Source organism: Mirounga leonina, unplaced genomic scaffold, assembly GCF_011800145.1.
Source record: "Mirounga leonina isolate KUSES-001 unplaced genomic scaffold, KU_Mleo_1.0 Mir_91, whole genome shotgun sequence".
NCBI classification, from domain to species: Eukaryota; Metazoa; Chordata; class Mammalia; order Carnivora; family Phocidae; genus Mirounga; species Mirounga leonina.
This window is the reverse complement of record NW_023270839.1, coordinates 9,156,297-9,182,372: the sequence shown is the minus strand read 5'-3', so window position 1 is coordinate 9,182,372 and position 26,076 is coordinate 9,156,297. Positions and strand designations below refer to the sequence as shown.

Sequence of the window (26,076 nt, the reverse complement as noted above, 5' to 3'; positions counted from 1 at the left end):
GGGGAGAGGGACAGGGGGAGAAGGGAGAGAGGGGCAGGGGAGAAGGGAGAGAGGGGCAGGGGAGAAGGGGGAGAGGGGCAGAGAGAGAAGGGGGAGAGGGGTGGGGGAGAAGAGGGAGAGGGGCGGGGGAGGGGGGGGGAGAAGGGTGAGAGGGGCGGGGGAGAAGGGGGAGAGGGGCAGGGGAGAAGAGGCACAGGGTGGGAAGGAGGAGGAAACTGACTGGGGCTGAGGACCAGGTCTGAGTGCAGCCTTCCTTCTCCAGGAGCGCCTGGCCCAGGCACGGGAGGCCCTGGCCCTGGAGGAGGACACCACCTCCCAGAAGGTTCTGGATGTCTTTGAACAGCGGCTGGAGCAGGCTGAAAGTGGCCTCCATCGAGCCCTGCGGCTACAGCGCTTTTTCCAGCAGGTGTGTGCAGAGCCTCTTCCTTCCACGCCCATCCCGGCCTGCCTTCTGCCTGGGGAAGCTGATCAGGTAGTTGCTAAAAGCAGGGACTCAGGAGACCATCTCTTTTGATGCCTGGCCCTGCCACCTACTTGCTGAAGGACCTAGGACAAGTTACTAAGCCTGAGCATGCCTCCATAGACACCCCCCTCACAGGGCTGCTGCGAGAATGATATAGGTAGTATGTAAGAAGCACTTAGTACAGAGCCTGCCACTGATAAATTCTCTGTAAATACTGGTTCTTCTTTCATCCGGGCCCCACTGTCTCCATACCAGCTCAGAGTGACACGGTTAGGCGGTGGCACTGGGATAGGAAAGAGGGTGTTCTCAGAGGACTGAGAGGGGGGTGGGCACTGGGAAGCCGTCAGCAAAAAAAGGACAGGCGCTGCCACTGGGCAGCATGCGTGAGTGGCACCGGACCTCACTCTTTCTCTCCGCATCCCTGCCCCCTCGGCCCGGCAGGCGCACGAATGGGTGAACGAAGGTTCTGCTCGGCTGGCAGGAGCGGGGCCCGGTAGGGAGGCCGTGCTGGCAGCCCTGGCCCTGCGGCGGGCCCCGGAGCCGAGCGCCGGCACCTTCCAGGAGATGCGGGCCCTGGCCTTGGACCTGGGCAGCCCGGCCGCCCTGCGAGAGTGGGGCCGCTGCCGGGCCCGCTGCCAAGAGCTGGAGAGGAGGATTCAGCAGCAGCTGGGAGAGGAGGCGAGTCCGCGGGGCCACCGGCGGCGGCGGGCAGACAGCGCCAGCAGCGGAGGGGCCCCCCGGGGCCCCCACAGCCCCTCGCCCAGCCTTAGCTCCCTGCTGCTCCCCGGCAGCCCTGGGCCTCGTGCAGCCCCATCCCATTGCTCCCTGGCCCCCTGTGGGGAGGACTGTGAAGAGGAGGGCCCTAACTCGGCTCCAGAAGCAGAGGGTAGGCCTCCGAGGACCGTGCTGATCCGAGGCCTGGAAGTCACCAGTACCGAGGTGGTAGACAGGACGTGCTCGCCCCGAGAACATGTGCTGCTTGGCCGGGCTGGAGGTCCAGATGGACCCTGGGGAGTAGGCACACCCCGGATGGAGCGCAAGCGAAGCATCAGGTAAGAGCCCAGGCCAATTACTGCCCAAGAGGCAGGCCCAAGTGCCCAGCAGGAAAAGAATCCGGTGTTGTTGGGGGTCCCGTGCCCCAGCCTCCTCTGACACTCCTTGTTGCCCCTGCAGCGCCCAGCAGCGTCTGGTGTCGGAGCTGATCGCCTGTGAGCAGGAGTACGTGGCCACCTTGAGCGAGCCAGTGCCGCCCCCAGGGCCCGAGCTGACTCCTGAACTGAGGGGCACCTGGGCCGCCGCCCTGAGTACCCGGGAGAAGCTTCGCAGCTTCCATCGGACACACTTTCTCCGGGAGCTTCAGGGCTGCGCCACCCACCCCCTGCGCATTGGGGCCTGCTTCCTTCGCCATGTGAGTGACCCCTAACACTTCTTCTAGTTCCTCTCCCTTCTCACGTCTCAGCCCCATGCACCTGTATCCATTCTCAGTATCTGCTCCCCGTCCCCTCGGAAGTGTGTGGTCCGAGACTCTGGGGCCCAGGGCTGTTCTCTGGGCCCCTCTGGATCCACTCAGCCTGTGTCCCTGTCCTCAAGTGCTGCCTGGCCTTCACTCTCTGCGTGGGAGCCTGTCATTTCCCAGGCAGACTGAATGGCCTGTCTCTCCTTTGCGCTGTAGTGAGGATGGGAAGGAGGAAAGAGAGAGGCTTGTCTCTCACCAGGTGATGGCTTGTCTCTTCCCCACTGGCACAGGGGGACCAGTTCAGCCTTTACGCCCAGTACGTGAAGCACCAACACAAACTGGAGAATGGTCTGTCTGCACTTGGCCCCCCAACCAAGGTAAACTTTGCTCCAACCCCCACGAGAAGGAGAGGGGCCAGGAATCCCTAAAACGCACCCAACCTCAAAGTCTCTCGGGGAAGAAAAGCTTTCCTGAATGCGTCCAATAATCTCCCCGAAGTGCTGAGGGTGGGACGAGCACTGGACTGGGAGCCAATTGAGCCTGAGTTTTTATCCTGAGGGCCTTTGGGGCAAGACTCTTGATTCCTCTGGGCCTCTGTTTCTACATCTGGTAAATGGGGGCACTGTCCACTATATCTAACTCACAGAGTGCTGTGAGGATCAAAAGACTTTACGTGAAAGTGACTTCAAGAGTTAAAAGCCAGAGACTATAAGGGATTATTTGTATTCCTCTCCTTCAAGATTCAGAGGCTGGTAGAATCTCTTGCAGACCTCCTACCTGCTTTCTTTCTGGGGAAATTTCCACCTCACCTTCAGCAGTCTCTGGGCTTCCTCTACCCCCCAAAAGCCTGGAATGCCATCCGCCTTCCCGACAGAGCTCGGCCCCCGCTAGCTCCAGCCCCTCCCCTCATCCCTGTCTGTCTTCTCCCCAACCAGGGCTCAGCAGAGAGCGGCGCCCCCCTGCCCCGGGCCTTGCAGCAGCCCCTGGAGCAGCTAGCTCGGTATGGGCGGCTCCTGGAGGAGCTCCTAAGGGAAGCTGGGCCTGAGCTGAGTTCTGAGCGCCAGGCTCTTGGGGCTGCCGTGCAGCTGCTCCGGGAACAGGAGGCCCGTGGCAGAGACCTGCTGGCCGTGGAGGCTGTGCGTGGCTGCGAGGTGAGGCCATGGCTCGTCACTCCGGTTCAAACTGTCCAGCCCTGTGGCTTTAGAAACCAGACTCAAAATCAGAGGACCCAGCTCTAATTTCCAATCAGCTAGATGGCCTTGGTCAAGTCACTGAACTTCCCTGGGCCTCAGTGTCCTCATCTATAAGTAAAGAAGCTATGTCCTGCCCAACATCCCATGATCCTACCTCTGCCTGTGCTTTCCTCTTCTATTCCCAGTGCTTCTCTTTCCCTATCTCCTCTGCACTTCCTCGGGCACCTCGCCGCCCAACACATTCCTTATTCTCCCTTACCTAGCCTCTTTCTAACCCAGAAGGTCCAGAACAGGTGGGGAAGCTACCTCCTCTGATAGACCTCTTTCCCCTTCGGCTCTTTGCTGATTCTCTTCCTGGGTCAGAATGGTGCTTGATCTCCAACGTCTACAGACTTCCCCATGGGAGGCAATAAACCCCACTGTGCAGGGTGCCTTCTCTCTGGAGAGGCAGGACTACGTGGCTAGGCAAGGTGTGCTGTGCATGGTGACTGGTGGACGGATTCTCGGCTGAGGCCTTCCCTGATTTCTGGACTCAGCCTGAGAACCAGTAGTTGGCCCCTTGCCCTATAAATCCCATTTTTACTCCCCATAAAATATACCCAAAGGGCTTGAGGACCAATTATCTTTCCTTTTCCTTTCCCCAGACAGATCTGAAGGAGCAGGGTCAGCTCCTACACCGGGACCCCTTCACCGTCATCTGTGGCCGAAAGAAGTGCCTTCGGCATGTCTTTCTCTTTGAGCATCTCCTCCTGTTCAGCAAGCTCAAGGGCCCTGAGGGGGGCTCAGAGACCTTTGTTTACAAGCAGGCCTTTAAGGTACAATGCTGGGATTGGGGGGATGGGGGCAGGGACGGAACAGGAAGTCATGCTCTTCTTGAGAACTCAAGATGTTCTGGAAATTCAACTCCAAACACCCAGGTTCAGAATCTGAATCATCTAAAACAGGTTTTGACCTTAATCAACTATCAGGTTAGGATGTCAGAGGTGATAGAAATTCCTGTCATTGTCATTGGGATTTTCCCTATCATTCATGTGGGATACTCACAAGGCATTCCAAGCCAGAATTGAGGACCTTTCCCATTAAGAATATATGCTTTTTGAATTAGGGGTGGTCCCTGGGGGTGAGGAGAAAGGACTCTATCTATCTATCTATCTATCTATCTATCTATCTATCTATCAATAGTTTAAGTTGATGGAAACAATGGAACCGACAACACGAGAGGAGGGAGGCCTTGCTTCAGGGAAACCGCTTTGGTATCCAGATAAACATCAGTAGAGACCTGTAGTCCTCAGGGCACCTGGCTGGCTCAGTTGGTTGTGTCTGAGTCTTGATCTTGGGTTGTGAGCTTGAGCCCCACGTTGGGTGTAGAGATCACTTTAAAAATAAAACCTTAAAAAAGAGAGAGAGAGGGACCTATAGTCCTAGATCAGGCAGTATGGCGTGATTCTAAGGGTTTCTTTCTTTCTTTTTTTTAAGATTTTATTTATGTATTTGACACAGAGAGAGCACAAGCAGGGAGAGTGGCAGGCAGAGGGAGAAGCAGGGTTCCCGCTGAGCAAGGAGCTGGATGTGGGGCTCTATCCCAGGACCCCTGGATCATGACCTGAGCCGAAGGCAGACGTTTAACCAACTGAGCCACCTAGGCATCCCCTAAGGGTTTCTAAACTTTGTCTCCCTACATTCATTCCAGCTATGGGGGGAGGAGGGGGACAGGGAGTACAGTATAGAGAAAAAAACCTAGGTTTGGAATAATGTAGACGTGGATTTGAACCCTCTCTCTCTACTCAGCTATGATAGATAAGCCCCTGGGCAAGTTGCTTCGTGTCTCTGGGCATTCCCCTTCTGTAAATTATGGTTGTTATGAAGACTAAATGTAGAACACTTGGCATATGGTAGGTGTTGAGCAAACATTTACTGAACATCTACCAGATGCCAAGCTAAGTGTAGTGCTTTTCCATGTGGTACCATCTAGCCATGCCTCACTCTGTCTTCACCCACTCTCCTCCGCTCTGTCTCAGACTGCTGACATGGGGCTAACAGAAAACATCGGGGACAGTGGACTCTGCTTTGAGTTGTGGTTCCGGCGGCGGCGTACTCGAGAAGCGTACACACTGCAGGCAGCCTCGCCAGAGATCAAGCTCAAGTGGACCAGTTCTGTTGCCCAGCTGCTGTGGAGACAGGCAGCTCACAACAAGGGTACCAGGCAGAGCCGGGGGGAGGGGGGTGGGCTTAAGGTCCAGGTTACGGGAGGAGGTTAGTCGGAGCGTGTGGAGACCATTTGGGAAAACAGGGTGTGGGATGGAGAAGGAATGACTTAGGAGATGATTCCGGATCTGACTGGAGAGAGATTGCTGGCATAGAAATTAGTCTAAGGTATACCAAAAGGAAAGAGGAAGCTACCCATTTCAGAAAAGCAAGAGCAAATGGCAGGGCAAAAGAGGGTGAGGGAGTGCTCACTGGACCCGGGTTCCAGAATTTACTTGCTGTGTGACCTGGACTAGAGTTTCTGTGTGTTTTGTTCTGGGATTTTTTGGGGGATGGGTTTTTGTTTTTAATTCTCTGAACCCCATTCCACTCATCTGAAAAAAGGAAAGTGACAGCTTCGTGTGATAGGGACGATGAAATAAGGTGATTTTCTATCAAAGCACTTGATAAACTATAAAGGTGTGTAAAAATGAGGGCTTTGCTCTTAATGCCCAAGATAAAGGGCAGAAGGTGAGTATTAGAAGTTAGGTGGCTGGGATGCCAAATGGGCAGGATGCAACATGTAGGAGACAAGAGACAGCTGTCTGAGGAGGTAGTCAAGGCCCACCATCACCATCCAAGTTGTGACAGTTGGAGCAAGAGTAACAGGAGATACCAGATGAATGAGAAATGGCAAGGAGCAGAAGAGTCCACCATGATAGTGCTTGGAGCAAAGGGGGGTGGCTGGAGGAGGTTGGTAACAGGGTCTCTGTTCCCTAGAGCTCCGAGTGCAGCAGATGGTCTCCATGGGCATTGGGAATAAACCCTTCCTGGACATCAAAGCCCTTGGGGAGCGGACACTGAGTGCCTTGCTCACTGGAAGAGGTGAGGGCCACAGTGCTGGGGGGGCGGCCCCCAGGAGTCAAGACCTTGAGAATGAGGGCATAGTGGGGAGGCATGGTGGAAAAGTGAGGAAGGGTAATGAGTGGACATGTCTTCCCAGAAATTGTGGGACTGACTGGGAGGCCCTCTGCAAGACTGAGGGTCATTTCAGAGAGCCAGGAGGGCTTTCCCACACCAGCACCCCACCCCACCCCGCCCCCTCTCTGCAGCCGCCCGCACCCGGGCTTCTGTGGCCGTGTCATCCTTTGAGCATGCCGGCCCTTCCCTTCCCGGCCTCTCACCGGGAGCCTGCTCCCTGCCTGCCCGCGTCGAGGAGGAGGCCTGGGATCTGGACGTCAAGCAAATTTCCCTGGGTGAGGCACCTCTCAAGGGGTGGCTCCCAACAGCTGGGTCATCGTGGTGATGTTCAGGCTGCTTGCTGCTAAGCAATTCCTTTTTCTAGCCAAGTAGCCCAGTTGCCATGACAACTATGTACAGCTTCCCCATTGCTAAAAGAGCCGTCCATCTGGTTGCTAGGATAATGCTTACAGCAGCCTGTTGCTAAGAAGCACTTCCTCTGTACCTCTCTCTCTAGCTCTCCTTGGGTTTCTATGGAAACTGCTCAGCTTCCTGTTGTACCCTCCTGGTTCACCACGGCAATCCTTATAGTTTCCTGTCGCTTCTTCCCTGGTTTGCTCTAATGATGCTGCTGACAATTTCCTGCCTCTTGGTAGGGGGGTTCTCTTGCAACTGGATTGCTATGGTGACTCACAGCTTCCTGTTGCTATGGAGCTTTTTCTTCCCCGATGGAGCAGCTTGGTTGCTTAAGGTAATCTAGAGGGGTTCTATACCGTGCTCTCACCCTAGCTTCCCCTCCAGCCCCAGAAACACTTGACTCTTCTGGAGATGTGTCCCCAGGACCAAGAAACAGCCCCAGCCTGCAACCCCCCCACCCTGGGAGCAGCCCTCCCACTCTGGCCAGTGGAGGGATCTTAGGGCTGTCCCGGCAGGTAAGTCCCTATACTAGGGCTAGCAGTGGGGTGATCTCTTCAGCCGCTTTCTGAGTGGGCTATTCTCCTCCAACCCACGGGGGCAGGGAGAACCAATGAGCCTGTGCTCCCAGCAAGACCACAGGTTGGATATATTGTCCAGTCTGCCTTTGTCCTCTCCCCCTAGACCTGACTGAGAGGCAGCAAGGTCAGAAGTGAAAAGGAGTCTTTAATAAGGAACACAGTGCAGGAGCGGATGGAAAGGGGGCAATGCCAACAGCATCTGGACTTGGATTAAATCAGCCAAATTGAGGAATTTGGGGGAGGAGGAGAGAGGTGAATTGGTAGGCTTGGGCGGGGGGTGGATATAGGAACGAGGACATTTCCTTGCCCTTTAAGTTCACTGCAGTTCATCTCCTTGCAGAGTCATGCCCGAGCCCTGAGTGACCCCACCACTCCTCTGTGACCTGGGTAAGTCAGTACCCCCTCTCCACTATATCCAACACTCCTAACTTCTTGCATCAACTGCCTTCCTTCCCCCAGCTGCTTGCAAGTCAGCTTCTTCCCTCTCCCAACCCATCTCCCTCTTCTCTCCTGGCTTCTAGAGAAGATGGGAGAACTTAGCTGCAGTCCCTCCTATCAGCACATTTTGGGCCAGGATGGCAGTGGGACATAGTGGAGGACTGAAGAGCACTGAATTCCTTCTCTCTGCTTCCTGGACAGAGAGGAGGTCGCAGGACCAGTGTGTTTCCCTGCTGCTGTCCCTAGCTCTCTCCAGCCGGGTGCCTTCCTACAGGAACCAGCGTGGCCACACTTGCTTGCCTTCGTGCCCTGGAGGTGGAGAAATGATCCCTCATCCAGTCCTTCCCCATCCCGGGCCACTGCCTACTGCCAGGACACTGCTCCGTGTCGGCCCTCCCCCAACAGCCTGCGTCCTCCCCTCCGTCCGGTGCTACCCGGACTCTTCCTGAGAAGACTCATCTCTGCCAGGTCAGCTGTAGTTCTGGTGACTCCACTCTGGGGTGTCATAGGAAATGGAGCTATGCAAACCATTATGGGGGGGGACTGCAAACTTTATACATGTAATTACTGTTATTATAATACTGTTGTTATATTAAACATATTTACTCACACTTTGTGTCGGAAGAGCTAGAGCAGACCTCTGGGTTGAAGTGACACTGCCACCTTGAGAACTTCCCCTCACCCAACCATTAACTGGAACACAGAAAATAAAAACCAAGGCTTCAAGGCACCCAGTACCCCTTCCTGGCCCCAAACTGAGCCTGGGTGCGGGAGAATGTGCCTCCTCCACGGTGGCTCTCGGAGGCTCAATGCACTCTGCCAAGTTCCTCCTGTCCCACTGCACCCACTTCCGGAGGCTGAGGTGGTCACCCTCAAGCTGGATCCAGCACAGTCCAGCACTTCTCAGGATGAGGTCCTCAGACCACAGGGCGTGAGAGTCCCCTAGGCTGCTTGCTAAATGCTAATTCCTGGGCCCATCCCCAGAGCTACAGAAGCCGAAGTCTGGGGGTAAAGCCCAAGATTTCTCATTCCTCGTTAAGCTCTTTGGGTGATCACTAAGCGCCTGCAGAAGTATTTCCGACAAAACCTCCAAGGAGGACAGGACATAGGCAGACAGACACAGCGCCCTGTGCCTCAAGACACCTGTTTATTGGGGACACAACTCTGCGACAGGGATGACAGGAATCGTACCAAAAATAGCGACGTCTACAGGGCCCCTGAAGGGGCTAGAAGGGTACAGTGCCCCCCACCCCCACCCATTGTACAAAAATAAACTCTCACGCCTATGGACCAGCAAAGACTGGCAGAGCGGCTCCTCAACAGGGACACAACCCTCTGCCAGCCCTGGGACCCCGTTCTTTGATCCTCACCCCTGCCACTTCTAAGGCACTGTGACTCTCCCCTGGGCTGGGTGGGTAGCGCCCGCCCACCCTCCTACGCCCGCCACGCCCTCCACCCCCTCCACCTCTGGTCCGCCTGGGGCTGGGATATGGGTCCCACGCTGCCCCCTGCTGGCTGCTCTACCCAACTACCTCTAGCGCTCCCCCGCTCCCGCGGGGTGAGCTCACTAAGCTAACCGCCCCTAAGAGGACTCCCTACCGTTCTTGTCCCCCCAGCCCCGCCTCTCCCGATCTCGACAGCCCGGGGCCCTCCTCCCCTTCCTGCGGAGGGCTGGGAGGGGTCTCTCCCGATTGTGCAGGGGCGTAGGGCGGAGACGCGTCGGCCTGGGGCGGCCTGCGGCCCCGAGCCCTGCGGCTGTGGTGCACTTGCAGGTGCAAGGCCATGAGCTCAGGGGCTCCAGTGGCGAAGGGGCAGAAGAGGCATCGGTGGAGGGCACCCCCCGGCCCAGCCTCGCCTCCCGGCCCCGCCCGCAGGGACAGGTCCAGGGGTTCGGCCTCACCGCCTCGCCCGTTGCGCAGGGTCCTCCCGGGACTGGCGGGCTTCCGACGGGACCCCGGCGCCGCACTCGAAGGAGGCCGGGGGTTCGCCGCGCCCTCTACCCAGGTCGCAGGCTGCGGAGCCGGCTTGGCTCCCGACTGCTGTGCCTGCTGTGCCGAACCCCGCTGGGAAGGGGGTGGCGGCTCCGGGGGTGGTCCGGGGCCCGCCCCGCTCCTCTGCTCCCGGTGGTGGCGCTGCAGGTGATACTTGAGCGAGCCAGACTGGGTGCCCGCGTAGTCGCAGTGCGGACACTTGTAGGGGCGCTCGCCTGGAGAAAGGGGTGCGACAGGGTCACAGAGGCACGATCACCACCCGCCCCCACCCGCATTTCGCTCTCTGTACAAGCGCCTCTGGACCAGAAAAACACACTGCCACCCCCACCCCGTCTCATTCAACAGAGCAGCGTTCCCCCATCTCAACTGGCCAATCTGAAGGCTGCGTTTCCGGTAGCTCTCTCAGGTCTCTTCCCGCCCTCCAGGTCCCTCCGCACCCCAGAGGCTGCCCCCCTCACCTGTGTGCACTCGCAGGTGCACTTTAAGGTGATGCGCAGAGCGGAAAGATTTTCCACAGAAGGGGCAATCCTTTCCTGTGGCTCCCCGGCCCCCTTCAGGCCGGGTCCCTCCAACCAATAGCCCATTCTCTTCTGCAACACACACGTTAAGGGAAGTCAAAAAGGCCCTTTGCCCTAACCCTATCAGGGCCATGCGCCCCACACCCACCCCTTAGGATTGCTTCCCCTCAGGGCCCCAGAAGGAAACAGTATGTTTGAGGGAACCTGAGGGGTTGGATTTGTTGTGAGTTGTGCTATGCCCTTGAAAAGTGGCCTCCAGGGGTGGGAAAAAAAAAAATCGAGAATTAAGAGATAGGTCCTTTTTAAAGAGGAGGGGACAGGAGGGCAGTGGTGGCATCAGATGGGCCCAGAATGCGGAAACCTTGGAGGGAAAAGACCCCTTACATACCCTGCGTGGCGGTGGACCTTGCTTGGGTCCCCGCAGCAGGCGCAGAGTGCCCTGGCCCCTCGCCTGGGCGCGGGTGCAGTGAAGCCAGAGGGCCCAACGCCCTGCTGCGGGCCCAGGTCTCCTCCTCCGCCTCCACCACCTCCTCTTCCTCCTCTGGCTCTTCGGCGCGATGCCGGCGAGCCCGGGCCGGGAGAGCGGAGGGCAATGGGCGGAAGCTTCCGAAGCTGCGGCCAGCCCCAGGCTCGGCACCCTCACCATTGGGCCGGGCCTCGCCAGCTCGCAGGCTCAGGTAGCCCAGGAGGCTCGGGGGCTCACGGCGCTCAGCGGGAGTGGGCGCCGGGGCCAAGAGGAGCGCGGGGCCCAGCGGCTCATAGGCCAGCAGGCCCAGGTCAGGAGGCGGGGGGGCCCGGGCAGCCCCGGAACCAGGCCCCGGGGCACGCAGCGGGCCCAGCTTGCTGGCGTGCACCTTCATGTGGTTCTTAAGGAACCAGGGCTCCTTGAAGCAGCGGCCACACACGGGACACGCATGATCGAAGGAGGCCTTGTGCTTGCGCATGTGGCCCTTCAGAAACCAGGACTGCGTAAAGCTCTGGCCACACACTTGACAGCGGAACTCCGGGGGCGCGGGGGGCTCCTCGGGAGCGGCAGGAGCGGGGGCGGGGGCTGCCTCACGTTCAGGCTCCGGCTCAGACTCTGGGACTGAGCTAGGTTCAGGTTGGGGTGGAAGCTGAGGCTGGGGTGCAGCCGAGCTGGCCGCCAGGGGACGCTCAGGAGCTCCGTGGGCCGTCAGGCTGTGATGCAGCAGCTCCTCCTCCTGGCTGGAGCCAAAACTGCACAGGCCGCACTTCCAGGGCCTGTGCAGGATGTGCAGGTGGCGTTCGCGCTCCGCCGCGGTGCGAAACTTGCCTTTGCAGAAGGGGCAACGGAAGGCGGACGACGAAGGAGCCTGGGACCGCGCCAGGCCCTCAGTGGCAGGGGTGGACTGCATGCCCCCTGAGCTTCGGGCTCTCCCCAGCCGGGCCTCGCGCAGTAGCGCGCGCTCCTCCAACTCCAGCAACAGGCGTGCGGCGGGGCTACGCGGGCGCTCGGGCTGGTGCGTGCGCAGATGCGAGCGTAGCAGGGCACGCTGCGCTGCACGGTGGCCGCAGTGCGGGCACTGGAAGGCCTGGGCGCCTGGGTGCGCCCGCAGGTGCAAAGCCAGGATAGAGTTGAAGCGGAAGCGCTTCCCGCATACAGGGCAGGGGAAGCGCCTTTCGCCTGCACGACTCTCGGACCAGCCCACCGCTCCCATCCCTGGAGACCCGGCGCTCACGCCTGGCCCGTTGGAGTAGCGCTGCAGATCCAGTTCGCCGTCGAAGGCGGGCGGCGAGGGCGCTAAGTGGCCGCCCGGGGCGCGGGGACGTGAGCCCTGTGGAGAAAGACCTGAGTAGAGCAAGGGATGGAGAAGGGACAGCTGTGGGGAAAGCAAGGGCGTGGAAGGCCAGAAGAACTCGAGGGAGGGTGGGCTGGGGCCTGGATCAGGAACACCGAGTGCCCTTCCCACTCACCTTGGGGAAGTGGGATATGAATGGGAATTGAGCTGTTGGGGCCACAGACATAACTTCTAAGAGGGGTAGGGAGGGGAAGGAGTATAATTGTTAAGTACTTGCTGGTTGGTTCAGGCCAGGGCTTCTTCACTCACCTCCATGGACCCCCTTCACATTCTTTGGTTCTGGGGAGTGCAGGGAAGAGGAGGAGGAAAAGCTGCTAGTGAAGGCAACAGGTGCTGAAGAGCTAAAGCAAGAGAGACAGGTTTGGAGGGAAAGATGAGCCCTGGTTTTCAGCAGTGGAAAGAGGCACCCCCAACCCCATACTCTTAGCAGCCCCTACTCCTGCAACCTGTCCCTTCATTACCCTTCCTTGCACCCTGAGACAGGAGGGGGCTGCCGTCTTCAAAATTTGTACTCCTTGATTTGCCCAGCCCATAGGCTCCCTGATAACCCAGATGTCTTCCCCCAAATTATTCATTTTAAATGCCTAGTCCAAAACTACCACCATCATCACCACCACCACCACCACCCCCTGGTGGTAGAAACCATCACAGTATACCCATCTCTCGTTTAAGTTAGGCTGTGCAGCTTAATGAGCAAACGGGGTGGGCCTGCCATGCTCCCCAGTTGTCCAAGTGAGACCAGTTGCTCTCAGACCCCTAACTGACCCGCCAGCCAAACATCCTTCCACACTCCACAGTCCTTCCTTCTGCCCTTATCCTGTCTTTCTGTCTCTTCCCCCTCGTTCTCCCTCCCTCCGCCTGGATTCCTGATCCATTCATTTCCATTCATTACAGAGACTCATTCATGCATGGGAGAGAAACACCTCCCAGCAGCAGAGAGTCTGGAGACAGACAGAGGGGGAGGGGCATGAAGGGGGAGAGAGCCAGAGGGAGAGGGAATGAAGAGAGAGTTGGGGGAGGAGTGGAAGTTAAGGGGTGCTCCTGGCCTGGGGAAGGGGTTAAAAACTGCAAATACCAGATAGGATTCATCCCCATGTTTCAAACCTTGGAGCCTGCAGTTTGATGGGGCATCTCAGCCCCTTTGTCCAGGGCTGTTCCGAGGCAGGCTTTCCTCCTCTCTGCAGGGGAGAGGCTCCCTCACACAAGAGGAGGATTACACTGGCTCTGAGCTCAAGAGGCTGGAGTGAGGGACGGGGGGCGGGGCTGGGCCATCTGCACAGATAGGGGCTCAGCACATGCTCTGAGCAGGAAAGGGTTAAAATTCTCCAGGCTGAAATTCCCTGGGCCTGGGATGTGCAGAGCTCCAGTTCTGAGGAAAGAGAAGAGCACTGAGAAGATTGGGGCGGGGGGGGGGGGGGGGCTCTCCTGATTCTAAGCTGCAGAGGTTAGCATTAGGACTTAGAAGCAACCCCAGAATTAACATTCATGGAAATAGGCCTGGGGAGCCCGAGGAGAAGTCAGCCAGCCTAGCTTACATTTAGAATTGTATCTGGTCGACACTAGATGAATGTGGGCCTAACCTATTTTTTTGCCTGAGATAGAAAGAATATTTGAGATATAAAGAACTTCCTTACAATAGGCTTTGTGAAACTGAAATGGGTTACTGAGAAAGAAAAGGACTCAAGCATTACTTTGCTTAAGGATCTTTAACAGAAGAGAACTGTGCCAGGAGTCAGCACTGTTTATCAGCGAAGAGAAAAGGCTCTGGAGGTCCAAGGCTTCTTTAATTTTTGACATTTAATGAATGTGAATACGGCAAGACTCCATGAAGGGGCAGGTACCTGTTACATGTGAAATCTGGGTTAAGGGAATTTTATTAACAGGAGGTTGGTTGATTGACAAAGTGTCCTCATCCAAGGGTCACTAAACAACCTCCACCACCACGTTTAATATTTGTATTTCTGTAGCTCCAAATTAGGGCATCCACTGTCATCTTCTGGATCCTCCAAACAAACCCCTTTCCTGAGACCAAGAGCCCAGCTAGGCTCTGTGAGTAGTGTCATGAAAGGTGAATTAAAGAGTAGGGCTGAGGAGTGCAAGGCTATTGTGGGCCTAGTCTATTAATAGCCCTGCAACCTTCAGTAAATCACTTAACCTCCCAGTTTACTCATCTGTAAAATAAGGAGGTTGGACTAATTTATATTGATGGTCCCTTCCAGCTCGAAAATTTGTGGTTCTGAGTCACAGGACTCTTCTGGACCCCAGAGAGATGTTAAAAACAAATGGTCATCCCTTCAGTACCATGGAGAGTGCAGTGGGCTACCAGAGGAGCCACTTTGGCCACCTCGGCACCATAGAAAGAGCTAGAAGTCCTAGAGGGGCCACATTTGCCATTTTAGCACCACAGATAAAGCACTGAGAAAAGCTGGAGGATTTTTTTTAAATTCCTATCTGGGAACCACGGGGGGGGGGGGGGGGGGGGGGGGGGGGGGGGGGGGGAGAACTGTGGTACCAGAGGGATTATTTTGGCCTTTTAGATGTCACTGAAAATAGATAAATGTAATAGAAAATAGATGTAACTAGAAGAATTTTAATTAGCTATAAGGAGTGTCCTGACAGTTACAGTTTGTACATCCTGGAATGAGTTACTGAGGCATCGTATTTGGGTCCATCACATTCTGTTGCTCTCCTGGGGATTCCCGGAACATCCTGGTGTACAGCCAATCTGGTATATTCAGAGGAAGCAGATGGTGGGGGAGGAGGGGGGAGGCTGGGAATACTGCATGGTCATAGCTGACTAACCTATGGGCACATATTCTGATTCTGAGAAGATTCTAGGGCCCCTAAAACTGCCTGTAGGACAGCAAGCAAAATACCTCACGGGAGGCTGACCTCACATATGAAGCTAGTAGAGTAGGAACAGGGCAAAGCGTCCTCCGCCAAAACAAAACAAAAACAAAAGAACTACTTTGCACATAGCATTTTCCAGGATGAAAAAAAGTGATATACAAGGAGGCCTAAATTGAAGCTGAATTCCCAAGCAGGGAAAGTTTCCCTAGAGGGTAGCCTCAAACCAACAAAACCCACTTAGACACCCTCCCAGGCCCAGTCAAGACCTCCTGAATCATCTCCACACCAAAGGAGGCCCCAGGCACCTGATCCCATGAGTGTTTTGTTTTGTTTTGTTTTGTTTTCAATAGGAGAGCGCACCGACTGGGTCCAAGATCTATGAACTGGCTTGGACCCCACAGCATGCATGTATTGCCTGTGGGCAATAATCACAGAGTTTTCTAGAGTTAGGCCCTAAACACCATCCACGAGACTTGGCCAGACAGTAGTAATGACCTACTTTCCACCCCCACCGGGAATCAGGGGTTATCTGGTCCTTCTTTGGGTCCTATAGGGATACAGAGCCAGGGATAGGGATCGGAAATCGTTCCAAAGCAACTGGCCAATTATTTTTATGTGCTAGAAAAGCTGGCGGGGAAGGGGATGTGGACCGTCAAATCTTACTGCATTAGGGAGGGCTAGAAGGGTTGGTGAGAAGACTTAGAAATAAGGACGGGTACACAGAAGCATCTGCTGCCTGAAGGACCTCAAAGATTGTCCCTCAAACCTGTGGTTCAAAAGTTTTTAGGGTCAAAGTGTAAGGGGCAAGGATTCAGGACTTCTGAGGTACAGTTGTGGCTAAGCCTCTGTCACTGGTCATTTCTAATACTTGATGTTCTTCCCTCTGTTGAGAATCCCACACCTCGGAAGTCGGCTACCAATTACGATTAACGCTGCACAAGATGAGGTAAGAAAGAAAGGGGGCTTCTTAGGTGGTCTAGAGTCAAGACCACTTTTATCACAAGCACATGTCAGTAGCTCACTTTTATGGTCTCCTCTCCATGGCCCTCTGAACCTCACTGCTCAGGGAGTTCCTCTAAACTGACCCCACATCACAGCATGTCCATCTTTTACACTGAGTTCTTGGTAAAGCCTCCTTCCCTCCATCCTCACTGTCCTGATTTGGGGGCACGGCACCTCAGTCACTGACTCCAAATGTGCAGCAGGAGACAAGTGGAAGATACACCTGCTGACCTACTGCCACCCCACCATGGTGGATCTTATTCCACAGGCATGTCCCAACTTGACCCCTCTTCTGAAAGTTCTAGAGGACCTTGATTTGGGGGAGGGGGCACGGCACCAGCCTTAAGTCCCCTTAACTGGAGCTGACCCTAGAAAGGTCAGAGTCTTAGCACCCATATGAGCCTCAGTCCTCAGATTAGGGGGTGGGGGGTGGGCGGGAGAGCCTCTGGGAAAATCTCCCTCCCAGAAGTAGGTTGGCAAGTAGGGCAGGACCTGTGATCCTGCACAAGAGATTCTTCCAGCAGCACCCCAGTCCCCTCCCGGGGAAGATAAGCTAGAAGGATGATGGGGGGCAGGGTTGGGAGATTGGGAGGCCAGGGCTCAGCTACCCCGGCCGGGAGAACAAAAGCTGAGTTGCAGCCGCCTCCGCCGCTGCCGCCGGCCGAGCTCTTTGTGACACTTTGTTTGGGACGCAGAGAGGGAAGCACCCCCCATCCTCTCCCCTCCCCCACCCCCGCTCCGGGAGAGTTTGGGTCCCTTCCCCCTCTTCTATCAGCCCTACCTGAGCCGGGGGGCGCTCATCCACTCTGGCTCCCGGCTCGGCCGCCCTGCACCCCCAGGCCCCTCGCGCCCTGCCTTCGGGCCCCTACAAAGACGTCCGCGCCCCCCCCACCCGCTGGCCTTTCCCCTTTGGTGTCCGCTTTCCAGGCTCCCCCACCTGGCCCCCCCTCCCTCGAGGCCCCCCAGCTCTCTCGGCTCCCGAGGCCGCCGCCCCCACCCCGCCCCCCCAGGAGCTCTGGGCGAAGTTTGCTTGGGGCCGAGCCGGCGCCCCTCCCCCGCCCCCGCCCCCTGCACCTGCTCCGAGCCGGGCGCGCGGAGCGGGCCCCCCCTCCGGGTGGGGGGGAGGGGGCCGGGGGCGGGGGCCGGGTGGCGGAGGGGGGGGCCGGGAGTGGGGGGAGCGGCTACTCACGAGCCCCGGGCGGGCGGCGGCGGAGCGGGCGGCGGCGGCGGCGGCGGCGGCGGGCGGCGGGCCGGCGGCGCGGGCGTCAGCGTTACGTGGGGCCGGGGGAGATGCGCCGGGCCCCGGCCCCCCCGCCCCCGGCCCGGCCCCCGCCCCCTCCCCGGTCCCCCGCCCCCGGCCCTGGCCCGCATTGTGTGCGGCGGGAGGCGGCCCGGCCATTAGCATGCGGGGGGCGGCGCGGCGGGCCTGGGAGCCGCGCGGGAGCGGGAGCGGGGCTCTGGCTCCGGGGACAGGGAGCTAGGGACCCCGGGAGCCGCGAGAGGCGGCCGCCAGGGGCGGGGTACGGGCAGTTTGGAGACGGGGGGCGCTGTCGGAGGGAGGGAGGGAGTGAGCGGGGGTGGGACGCACAGACGATTCCAACAGGAGACTGGAAGAGATTTTGAAAGGTCATCTCGTCCTTCCCCCAGCCTCCAAGCCGGACTGCCCCTCCCACCCTAAACCCGGACATACCAGGGAAGGAGTTGGCTCTGCCGCTCTTTCTGCCCCAACATGCACAGACTCGGGAAGTTCTTCCTGGGGTTTTATCTCAAAGCCTCTCCCTTACAATTTCTGTCTCTCTTTTTGGGGAGGAGGAGGAGGGGCGATAATAGAGATAGTTAATGTCTGCCGTATAAGAAACATTATTAAAGTTACTCTTCGGTCCTTTCTGTTCTTGATAAACAAATCCTACTCCTTCCTCTCGAATTCTCTTTTCCATTCCCTAAGTCACTTTAATGGCTCTTCCATACAACAAATATTTACTAATTGCTTACCGAGTACCAGGCACTATGCTTAGCACTGTGGGGGATGAGCAGATGAGGGGCTTGTAGTACCCTCCCATGAGCAGATTGTAATCTAGACAGGGGCTACAAATTTGTAAGTAGTATACTCAGATTTAATCAATATTGACGGAATGCCTGTTCATTTATTTAATAGTATAGAATCCTTGCAATAACATTCTGAAATATAATCAGTCTGCATTTACAGGTAAGGAAAATAAAGCTAAAGAGTCTCTTTCCACTGGCCTACCAGCTCAGGGATCCTCAGAGCAAGCCGAACATTTCACATTCTGCCAGGCCATGGCCACCAAATAAAATTAATGCACATGGGGACTGAGGCAGGAGTAGACACACAACTTCTCCAGATCCCTTTAAATGTGATTCCCACTCCCCAGGAACGAAGAGTGGACACAGTGCTCCAATGAGTGTTGGCCCAGCACGAAGCAGGACGGAAGGGTCTTACAAAGGACCACTTGCCTCCCAGGACCCTGCCTGTCAGTACTAACTCCCAGAAGTCTTCTGGCTCAGTCTTCTAATACCTTCAGTAATAATAATGATAATAGTCACTAACAATTATTGAGCACTTAAGTGCTAGGTACCGGGCTGAGCTAGTTCATTGCATTTTCTCTTTTAATACTCAAGGCAACCCCTTGAGTATTGTATTGAGATCAGTATTATTAACTTCCCTTTATAGATAAGGAAACAGAGAGATTAAGCAACTTGCCCTAGGTCACCCCGGTAGATCTTGGATTTGAACATAGGTCTGGTTTTCTCCAGATCTCGGGCTCTGCACCTTTCCTATGTTTGATCCATAGAGTATATATTCGGGCCCAGCTGGTTCTGCTTCTTACTGTAGAAACAGATGTCCCCAGCTTAGCTTCTGAATAAGCCTTTAATATATGGGCATCAGGCACATCAGTGTGACCTCACTGCACCACCGATGGTTATTAAGTGCCCACCGTGAGTCCAACAACCCCTCACAGTCATATTATTAGCCCCGTTTTTATCACTCAGTTTGAACAAACTGAGGTTCAAATAGGTAGAATAATGTATCCAAGGTCACACAGCTGGGAAAGTGACAGAACTGAGATTCTAGTCCAAGTCAGCCTGACTGCAAGGCAACCTGTATCTCTCAAAAATATCCTTTGGTGCGGTAGTGTCCTTCCCAAGACTGACCATTTGAGGACTATTTTCTATACATATCTTGCTGCAAGTTAACACCATAACATTAAAAAATCCCCACTCTAATCTACTTCGTGTCCAATCCAGAGTAAATCCTTCAAGAAAGGAAGAAGAGAGGAGAAACTGTCCAGAAGTGAGAGACAGGAAGCCAGGGGAATTAAACCTTGCCTGGTCTTGAGACAACACTGCAAGTGGTAATGACAGGGGACCAATTCAGACAGTAACATGGGATTTCCCTAGGGAACAGCAGGTAATCTGAGGTGGAAGCAAAAAAAGGAGAAAGATTAGACGGAAATGGGGGAAAACTGGGACCCCAGGGTGGTAGTGTCCATTGGGATGAGGTGAGCAATCAGAAGAGGACCCCAGATGGGCAGAGAGGGCGGCAACGGGAAAGAGGGACAGAGCAAGGCAGGGCTGGGCGGTCTTATGGAATGAACTGAGGCTGGTGTCTGCCCATGGCCACTCCCTGGATCCTTAGGCTCTCAATGGGGACCTTTGCCCCACCACACCCGGCCCTGACAGCCTGTCTCTGCCAAAACAAGTTTGTCGTCGTCTGCTCTGAGCTACCGGACCCTGCCAGGAGCTCCAGGCTTGGCTGGGTCCCATCCCTTTGGAGTAGCACCTTCAGACTAGGTAGGTCTGAGGCCCTGAGCCTCAACTCCCTGGATTTTGGAAGTGGGCAAAGGGACAGCGGAAAGAGATGTTTCTCCATGTCCTATCTCCTGATAGGTGCCATAATGCATTTCTCCCAGCCTAGGAAGCACTGAACTCCAGTGATCAAGGGAGCCATGGAGGAGAAAGCTGCTCAGTGGGAGCAGAAGAGACCCAAGCTTCGTCTGGAAAAGCTACAGCACTGGGCAAGGCACAGGCAGAGTGGGCACCTCTTGGTGCTGGCGGTGAGGCCAGGCTGCCCCACCCCAACCTTCAGCATGTCCAATTGCACCCCAATTCAATTCTATCCGTGTTTAGGGAGCACCTACTCCGTGCCTGAAACTGTGCTAGCCTCTGAGTGGGAGGAGGGTGGAGAAAGCATAGAATAATGAAGCAAGACCCTTAATCCCCAATTAGCTTCCATCGTGTGGGGAAAACACATAGGTAAGTAACCAAACTTGGACATGAGACAGAAAAATTAAATAATATCCCATTCCCTCACTTGCCCTTCGTTGACTACTTTCTGCCAACGCGCATTCCTCCCAATTGCTGATCTCTGTATCCCCTTCAACTACCCTGTGTCTGGCCTCCAGGTGAGTCAGCTATGGCTGGCAGTGGGCGTGGTGCCCTTTGCTGTCTCCGTTGCCTGCCTGAACTCTGCTTGTCACATGGCCACAGCACTGCCACTTGGGCCTGGAGCATTGGTAAGACCCACCACAAGGAAGGGTGGAAGGAAGGTCCTGGAGGCCCCTCCTTAATGGGGCCAGAGCTCAACACTTGCCTTTCTCACCATTCAGGGTCTCCTCACTGGGATTGTCACCCTTGAGCTGCGCAGAGCACCCCGCCTCTGGAAGGTAGGAGGGGAAGAGAATGCAGCACTGTTCTCCCACCACCACCACCCCCACACACACGCATGCACACACGTCCACGCACACAAACCAATCAGCCCAGGAAGTGACTAAATGTTAACTAATCCTTCCAGCTCTCTGCCCCTGACTGGACTCAAAAACTGAGGAGGGAAAGCAAGGAATCAGAGGGCTCATGGCCCTGTTTGGAGGTGGAGGAATAGGAGCTGAGTTTTGTTTTGGGGCTAGGCTGCAGGTGGGGCTTGGGGTGGCAATGAGTCCCCTAGGCTGGGCAGGGCTGAATTGGCTCACTGGCAGGTGCAGGCCATGATGATACTCAACATCTTCAGTCTGATCTTGGGCTTTATCGTGGTGGTGGTCGAGGTGATGAAGACAGCCTTGGGGCCTGCCCCAGCTGCCCCTTCCCAGGTATGGGTGAATAAAGGAGAAGGCGGGAGGATGAGGAGATGAAGAGGGAAAGGGGCAGGGGCAAACAGTTTCCCTGTAGCATCCTCAGCCCTGTCTACCCGCAGCTGGCTGGCTTGCTGGTGGTGGAGCTCAGCACTGAGGCCTTCACCCTAGGGGGAGTGCTGGTCTCTGCATACTCGCTATTCCTGCTGAGCCAGAGGAAGCCAGGATGCTGCAGGAGCCAGAGTCTGCACTACCAGGAGCTCGAGGAGGTATTCAGGGCATGGAGGAAAGTATGGAGCAGTGAGCTAGCAGCTGATTTTTTTACTGGCTATTGTGGTCAGTGGCACTTAAAGAGAAAATAATGGGATTAGTGGGGGCGGAGGGAGAGAAGGGGTCGTAGCGGAAACTGGTTTTCTGGTTTTAGACATTTCTTCCGTAGTGTTGAGTAAGAGGGAACTGGGTATCTAAATGGCTGAGACTAAAAATGCGGGAGAGCATTAGGAAGCTGCCTAAATATCGGATGAACTATGGGAACAAGAAAAAATGGAAGAAAAGGAGGAAGTTGTTTCTGTCTGGGATTCCTCCTTTCTCACCCCTACAGTTTGCTCCCCTCACAACTGTCTGGCTTTTAGGGTCTCTCTGAGTTGGAGGAAGTTGCTGCCTTGGAGAATGGTCCTACAGTGGCTAGCACAGCAAATGCAACAAATGAGTGAGCTGGCAAGCGGAGGCAGACAAGTCCTGCTCCACTAACCCGATAGGAGCGTTCTCCAGACCCTCCTGCCCCCACTCCACAGAACTCAGAAGCTAGATGGAGTCCTCTGAGACCTACATGAAGTCCGGAGGAGCGCCTTCAGTTTTCATGCAGACTAGGCCCCTTGCTCTTCCCTTCCCCGCTACCCCTAGCTATACCTGAACCAGGGTCTTCCCTCGCCTCATTGCCCTGGAAAGCTGCCCTCCTGCAGGACATCCTTAAACCAACTTTCAGCTGTACCCCCTTCCTCCCTTCCATCCTTCCCCTCCCTACCCGTCGCCTCCCCATACAGCTTCACATCTGCCTCATCTCACTTATTTCTCTTCTTTCCACCTTTCACAAGCCCATCCGCTCCAAGCCCGGGGTCCCGTACAAGCCCATTCTCGGCAATCAATTCACGGGTGCTTTAGTTTTTCCTCCCTTCGATCCGGTTCCTGTCTACTCTAGCGAAGACTACAAGTCCCGGGCTGCCCCCGCTGCCCCGTGGCCTGATGGGAAATAAAGAGCCTTCCCTCCGGGATGGGGGCGCTATGCATCGGCTGAGTGACGCGAGGCGCTGGAAGTCGGGGCCTAGCCGAGAGTTTCCTCGGACGCGACCACTGGCCCCGCGTGCGGGGAGGCGCCAGGCGGGTTATCCTGCGCGGGGGCGCCGCCGCCCCACCCACGGCAACGAGAGCTGACTGTGGGGCCACGGGCCTCCCTCTGGCAGCTTCGGGGACGGGCAGGGGCTGGGGGCTGGCCCTCGGCAGGGCTGGGTTTCCCAAATGCTGCCGCCGCGCCCCCCCACCCACCCCCAGAGCCCAAATCCAAAGTCCTGAGACTTGGAGCGCGCGCGAGAAAGGGGTTGGAGATGATGAGTCAGAAGCCCGGGGCCCTTGTCGTCCCCCTCCCTCGGGGCCCAGGTGCCGGACGAGGACAGGCTCGCTGGGCAGACGGGTGGACCGGGCAGGAAGAGGAGGGGACGCGGCGACCCGAGCTAAGACTTTCCCGCCTCTTGCGAGCACGCCGGTGTAACGAGCCCGCGTTGCCGCCACCCTTTCTCTCCAAGGCGGGAGCGGGACTGCGCAGGCTCAGCCTCTCGGCTGCGCCGCCGACCCTTGATCCCGGCTGCCGTCTGGTCCTGAAGCTCTGGTTGGGCTCAACCCCCACTGTTTATGACCTTTGCACGTGTGCAAAGATGACAAGCTCGAGTGGGCTTGCGAAAAGCCCAGGAAAACTGGGAGACCCAGTAGCACCAGCCGGGCAGCTTACTAGCCGCTAGAGAAACTAGAAATTGACCACAGCTGGAGTACTAAGAGAACTCACCCCAAATTCACATAGTGCCCGGGATGGGTGTGCGCCTCACACTCATTTTTGTTCCCACTTGAGAAGGCTTCTTTCCCTAGAGAATGCTGCTTCTCCGGACTTAGCCAAGCCCAGGCATCAGTGAGGAAAGAGCGCAGCCTGGCTGCCTTGCCCTGACATTGCAGTGGTGCCCGCGGGAGAGCTCCTGTTTGTGACACCTTGGGAGTGGTAATAGTCGCCCTATGACAAAGTTGTGTGAGTACTAGTGGGTGGAGACAGTTGTGGAATTAGACTCTTGAATAGAGAAAACAAGATCTGGGCCTCCCCCTTCTCCTCCCAGTCTAACTGCCGGAGGAATAATGCAGAGCTTCTGTGTGCAAGACTCGGAAAATAATTTTCTTCAAAGTGAGAAGATGGTGGTGGATAAGGAAATGGGGGTAAAAAAAAAAAAACAACAATTCACTCTGTCTTCTAGATAGGATCAACAGCTTTTAGTGATATGATCAGAAATCTAAGAATTGCATTCTAGTTCTTGGAGTTCAGTGACCCTACAAATGAACCTTATCAGTCAGGTTAGGTTAGGCTATGCTTTGTAACAATGCCCAAATCTTTTTTTTTCCCCCTTAAGTAAGCTCTGTGACCCACATGGGGATTGAACCCACAACTCTGAGATTAAGAGTCACATGCTCTACCTACTAAGCCAGCCAGGCCCCCCCAACAATGCCCAAATCTTAATGGCTTTAAACCACACATGTTGGTCTCAGCAGTACATGTCTAGTCTGGCAGTGGGCTTTGCTCATTATAAGTTACTCAGGAACCCAAGCTGATGGAGCTCCACCATTTTGAGATCCTACCTAAATCACCATGAGGCTTAGAGTCCCCACCCCCCACTCCTGTGTGAAGTAAGCATGAATTGTTCATGAGCTCTTCCATGCTTCTGCCTCAACAGAACACATAGCACTTTCATTGGCCAAAGCAAGTCATATAGCCACACCCAACTTCAGGACGGCTAGAAGGGCAATCTTTTCAAATGACTAGAAGAAGGGAAGCAGAAATATTAAAAGAAAAAATGTTAATCATTTGTGGTGATTCTTGAAAAGTTTAGTAATTGGAACTCATCTTTTCCAGTATTTATGCCCATATCTACCTCTTCGGTTTTCCCTGAACCACTAAATGCAGTTGTTAATAGAAACTTTTCCAGGGGCACCTGGGTGGCTCTGTTTGGTTAAGGGTGTGCTTTTGGCTCAGGTCATGATCCCAGGGTCCTGCGATGGAGTCGCGCGTCCGGGCTCCCTGCGAGGTGGGGAGTCTGCTTCTCCCTCTCCCTCTGCCCCTCCCCCTGCTCATGTGCTTGTTCTCTCTCTCACTCTCTCTCAAATAAATAAATAAAGTCTTAAAAAAAAGAAACTTTTCCTTGAAAAATAATAGGACTAGGAGTTGGGAAATTCAGATTCTGGTTTTGTTGTGTAGGTTTGGGCAAGTCAGCCTCTCTGAAGTAGATTTTGCTTACATGGAGATTATAATCATAGTATTTATCCTCTCTACTTTACTGGAGTACCCGGCTAAAATAAAATCATACATGGGAAAATACTTTGAAACTCTAAGGCCACTTCAGAAGTTGAAAATAAATTGCTCACAGAGATGAGGAGTAGTGTAAATGAGTGAAACAGATTGGGTGTGATGTAACAGGGACTGGTGGGAACTGTGGGAAGCTAGAGCACACACATTCTACTTCAAGACTTTACCCCCACTCAACTCCACCCAGTTATTGCCATGTGGGACTGTGGGCCTGGTATTGGCATAGTTCCAATTTTCCTAGACAAGTCAGAAATTCTGACTTTTTAATTAATTATTTTTAAATTTTATTCATTTGAGAGACAGCATGAGCTGGGCGATGGGGGGAGGGGGCAGTGGAGAGGGGCAGAGGGAGAGGGAAAAGGGACTTCCCCACCAAGCAGGGAGTCCCATGTGGCTCAGTCCCAGGACCCTGAGACCATAATCTGAGCTGAAGGCAGACACCTAACTGACTGAGCCACTCAGGGACCTCAGAAATTCTGACTTTTTAAATGTGAACTCTTCTGATTTTAAAATGTTGAGAACAAATTTTTCTTAAACTGTGGACCACATTCAGCCTGTCGTCCTTCAATTATAATCTCTTCCTATTCAAACATATGATAGGAATTCAGGTTTTGGGTGTGCAATACCTCTTGTAGGCCTTTGAGGCCTCTCTTGAAATCCAAGAGTCTTGGAGAGGTTTAACATTACGAACTTAACCTTTTTTTTAAATCAGTATCTCTCTATGGCATTGATTCTCAGGGAGGGGTATTTTGCCCACTAAGGGTTATTTGGCAACGTCTAGAGATATTTTGGCTTGTAACAACTGGGTGTTGGGGGTGGGGTTTATAATGGAAGGAGCATTAGATGATTAGATGACAAGTCAGAAGATCAGAGATTAAGTCCCAGGGCTACTAATGCCCCTTCACTATGCATCGTCCTCCCCCAGCTGCGAGTGAAGGTTGTCTGACACGTCCCGTGATCTTCATTATCTGCCCCCGCCCCTGCCTACTGCCCGAGTCCCTGGACGCTCCGTGAAAGCATTCTGCTCTGCTGCGTGGCTTCCCAGCAACCACCCTTATCTGCCCCTTCATCAGTTTGGCAGCCTCTGTGGAAGTCACTCGTATTATACTTGAATTACGGCCTATTGGAACTTCACAGAAAGAAGTGACTGTGACAAGGTTCCTGCTGACGTCAGTTTTTCAAGGCCTTGACCCCTATCGCTTGCTTTAAGCCCTGGAGAAATATCCGATTCATACGTGGCTTCATGTGCCGCTGAATTCTGTGGTGGTTGGGAAATTCTCCATGCTGATGAATTTTGCCCTCATTTCTTTGAAATTTATTCTGGCCTTGAATACAAGATTATAGGCAACTGACCATATCTCCCTAATGAAAGATCTGCTTTTGCCAATGGTTCAGGGTTTCTGTCCTGGGCTGTGTCCTCTGCTGCCATCTCGTGGCCTCTCGGCTGCCCCGGTGGAGGTCTCACAAAGAGCCTTTCCACCAGGGAACGGCGTGAGGCAGTGGTTC

General features: G+C 55.1%; 3 protein-coding genes across 9 annotated transcripts in view; 2 read left to right on the top strand and 1 right to left on the bottom strand.

The window, feature by feature from the left end:
- ARHGEF40 (Rho guanine nucleotide exchange factor 40) overlaps positions 1–8,300 on the top strand; it is a 19,362-nt gene extending 11,062 nt beyond the window's left edge. Inside the window, exons 13-24 of one of the 5 annotated variants that reach the window (XM_034994513.1) lie at positions 263–406; positions 905–1,515; positions 1,637–1,871; positions 2,210–2,296; positions 2,855–3,070; positions 3,757–3,927; positions 5,131–5,308; positions 6,077–6,181; positions 6,409–6,552; positions 7,058–7,188; positions 7,592–7,638; positions 7,891–8,300. In XM_034994513.1, coding sequence (XP_034850404.1) covers positions 263–406; positions 905–1,515; positions 1,637–1,871; positions 2,210–2,296; positions 2,855–3,070; positions 3,757–3,927; positions 5,131–5,308; positions 6,077–6,181; positions 6,409–6,552; positions 7,058–7,188; positions 7,592–7,633 — 2,064 coding nt within the window. In that variant the 3' untranslated portion in view covers positions 7,634–7,638; positions 7,891–8,300. Of the gene's footprint in view, positions 1–262; positions 407–904; positions 1,516–1,636; positions 1,872–2,209; positions 2,297–2,854; positions 3,071–3,756; positions 3,928–5,130; positions 5,309–6,076; positions 6,182–6,408; positions 6,553–7,057; positions 7,189–7,591; positions 7,643–7,772 lie in introns of all 5 variants that reach the window. The other 4 variants (XM_034994514.1, XM_034994515.1, XM_034994518.1 and 1 more) reach the window with 4 other exon arrangements.
- A 495-nt stretch (positions 8,301–8,795) lies between these two features.
- ZNF219 (zinc finger protein 219) lies at positions 8,796–17,098 on the bottom strand. 2 transcript variants are annotated; one of them, XM_034994519.1, is made up of 5 exons: positions 17,060–17,098; positions 12,268–12,359; positions 10,587–11,994; positions 10,139–10,270; positions 8,796–9,895 (listed from the first exon to the last, which is right to left on the bottom strand). In XM_034994519.1, the coding sequence occupies exons 2-5, from the start codon at positions 12,271–12,273 to the stop codon at positions 9,285–9,287; spliced, it is 2,157 nt and encodes a 718-aa protein (XP_034850410.1). In that variant the 5' UTR covers positions 12,274–12,359; positions 17,060–17,098; the 3' UTR covers positions 8,796–9,284. The 2 variants fall into 2 exon arrangements, with proteins under 2 accessions (XP_034850410.1, XP_034850411.1); XM_034994520.1 differs by lacking the exon at positions 17,060–17,098 and adding an exon at positions 13,123–14,499.
- Positions 17,099–19,575: 2,477 nt separating this feature from the next.
- Positions 19,576–24,864, top strand: TMEM253 (transmembrane protein 253). 2 transcript variants are annotated; one of them, XM_034994031.1, is made up of 7 exons: positions 19,576–19,683; positions 19,803–19,946; positions 20,295–20,405; positions 20,499–20,555; positions 20,865–20,975; positions 21,080–21,226; positions 21,590–24,864. In XM_034994031.1, the coding sequence occupies exons 2-7, from the start codon at positions 19,839–19,841 to the stop codon at positions 21,668–21,670; spliced, it is 615 nt and encodes a 204-aa protein (XP_034849922.1). In that variant the 5' UTR covers positions 19,576–19,683; positions 19,803–19,838; the 3' UTR covers positions 21,671–24,864. The 2 variants fall into 2 exon arrangements, with proteins under 2 accessions (XP_034849922.1, XP_034849920.1); XM_034994029.1 differs by having other exon boundaries at positions 21,080–24,864.
- Positions 24,865–26,076: the final 1,212 nt, after the last annotated feature.

Coding starts and splice junctions, on each gene's coding strand:
- ZNF219 (XM_034994519.1), bottom strand. Junction 10,271..10,586: donor AAGGTCCACCGCCACGCAGG/GTATGTAAGGGG, acceptor TGTGTGTTGCAG/AAGAGAATGGGCTATTGGTT. Junction 9,896..10,138: donor GCACCTGCGAGTGCACACAG/GTGAGGGGGGCA, acceptor CCCTTTCTCCAG/GCGAGCGCCCCTACAAGTGT.
- TMEM253 (XM_034994029.1), top strand. CDS start 19,839: ATGGAGGAGAAAGCTGCTCAGTGGGAGCAGAAGAGACCCAAGCTTCGT. Junction 19,947..20,294: donor GGCACCTCTTGGTGCTGGCG/GTGAGGCCAGGC, acceptor TCTGGCCTCCAG/GTGAGTCAGCTATGGCTGGC. Junction 20,406..20,498: donor CACTTGGGCCTGGAGCATTG/GTAAGACCCACC, acceptor CTCACCATTCAG/GGTCTCCTCACTGGGATTGT.